General features: G+C 47.7%; 1 protein-coding gene across 1 annotated transcript in view; it reads right to left on the bottom strand.

Moving 5' to 3' along the window:
• Window positions 1-222: 222 nt before the first annotated feature.
• The window catches only part of LOC134468307 (cysteine-rich venom protein-like), a 6,445-nt gene continuing 5,917 nt past the window's right edge, over window positions 223-750 (bottom strand). The window contains exon 7 of the mRNA XM_063222248.1: window positions 223-350. Coding sequence (XP_063078318.1) covers window positions 223-350 — 128 coding nt within the window. The remainder of the gene's footprint in view (window positions 351-750) is intronic.

The raw sequence follows: 750 nt of genomic DNA, 5'->3' as shown, positions 1-750 counted from the left end.
CACGGAGCGTTAACATTGTAGTTCAGAATGAATGGCCTGGCCTCCCAGTCTTGTCTTTTATTAGGTTTACCACTTTAAATCAGCCAGGTTTAAATTAGCCAGGTTTAAATTAGCCAGGTTTAAATTAGCCAGGTTTAAATTAGTCAGGTTTAAATTAGTCAGGTTTAAATTAGTCAGGTTTACCACTTAACCATGTTCTTGGGATGCCTTGGGATGTGACGTCTAGATGATCTTGCCTTTGCACTGGCAGGAGGCGGGGCACCAGGTCACCACGCTCTTGTTGCCACACCCATACTGCTTGACCAGCGCGGCGCAGTTGCCGGCCTTATCACTGTAGGGGCATGGGTCAGCTGCGGGGGCAAGAGGAGAGAGAAGTGAGTTACTATTATTAATTTATCACCCAGTGAGCAGACGCAACGTCTTCTGATTGGCTGAGCAGGTGTCCTTTATTCCCCGGTAGCAGGACACCTATGATGTCATGCGGGCGTGCGGGCGTCCAAGTTGCTTCTTCTCTAACTTTCTGGCGAAGTGCCATTACTAATTCTATCGCATCTGGTTGTCTAGTCAAGACCGCGTCGTTAGTTCTATCGCATCTGGTTGTCTAGTCAAGACCCCGTTACTAATTCTATCGCATCTGGTTGTCAAGTCAAAAACCCAGTCGTCAATTCTATCGCATTTGGTTGTCAAGTCACCACCATTCTTACATGCCTCCGATAGAGGCGCGTCTCACTAGATTAGGAAGAGGTGCCC

This window comes from Engraulis encrasicolus, chromosome 18, assembly GCF_034702125.1.
Source record: "Engraulis encrasicolus isolate BLACKSEA-1 chromosome 18, IST_EnEncr_1.0, whole genome shotgun sequence".
Classification (NCBI taxonomy): Eukaryota; Metazoa; Chordata; class Actinopteri; order Clupeiformes; family Engraulidae; genus Engraulis; species Engraulis encrasicolus.
The sequence above is the reverse complement of the archived record's forward strand: the minus strand, read 5'-3'. Positions and strand labels throughout refer to the sequence as shown.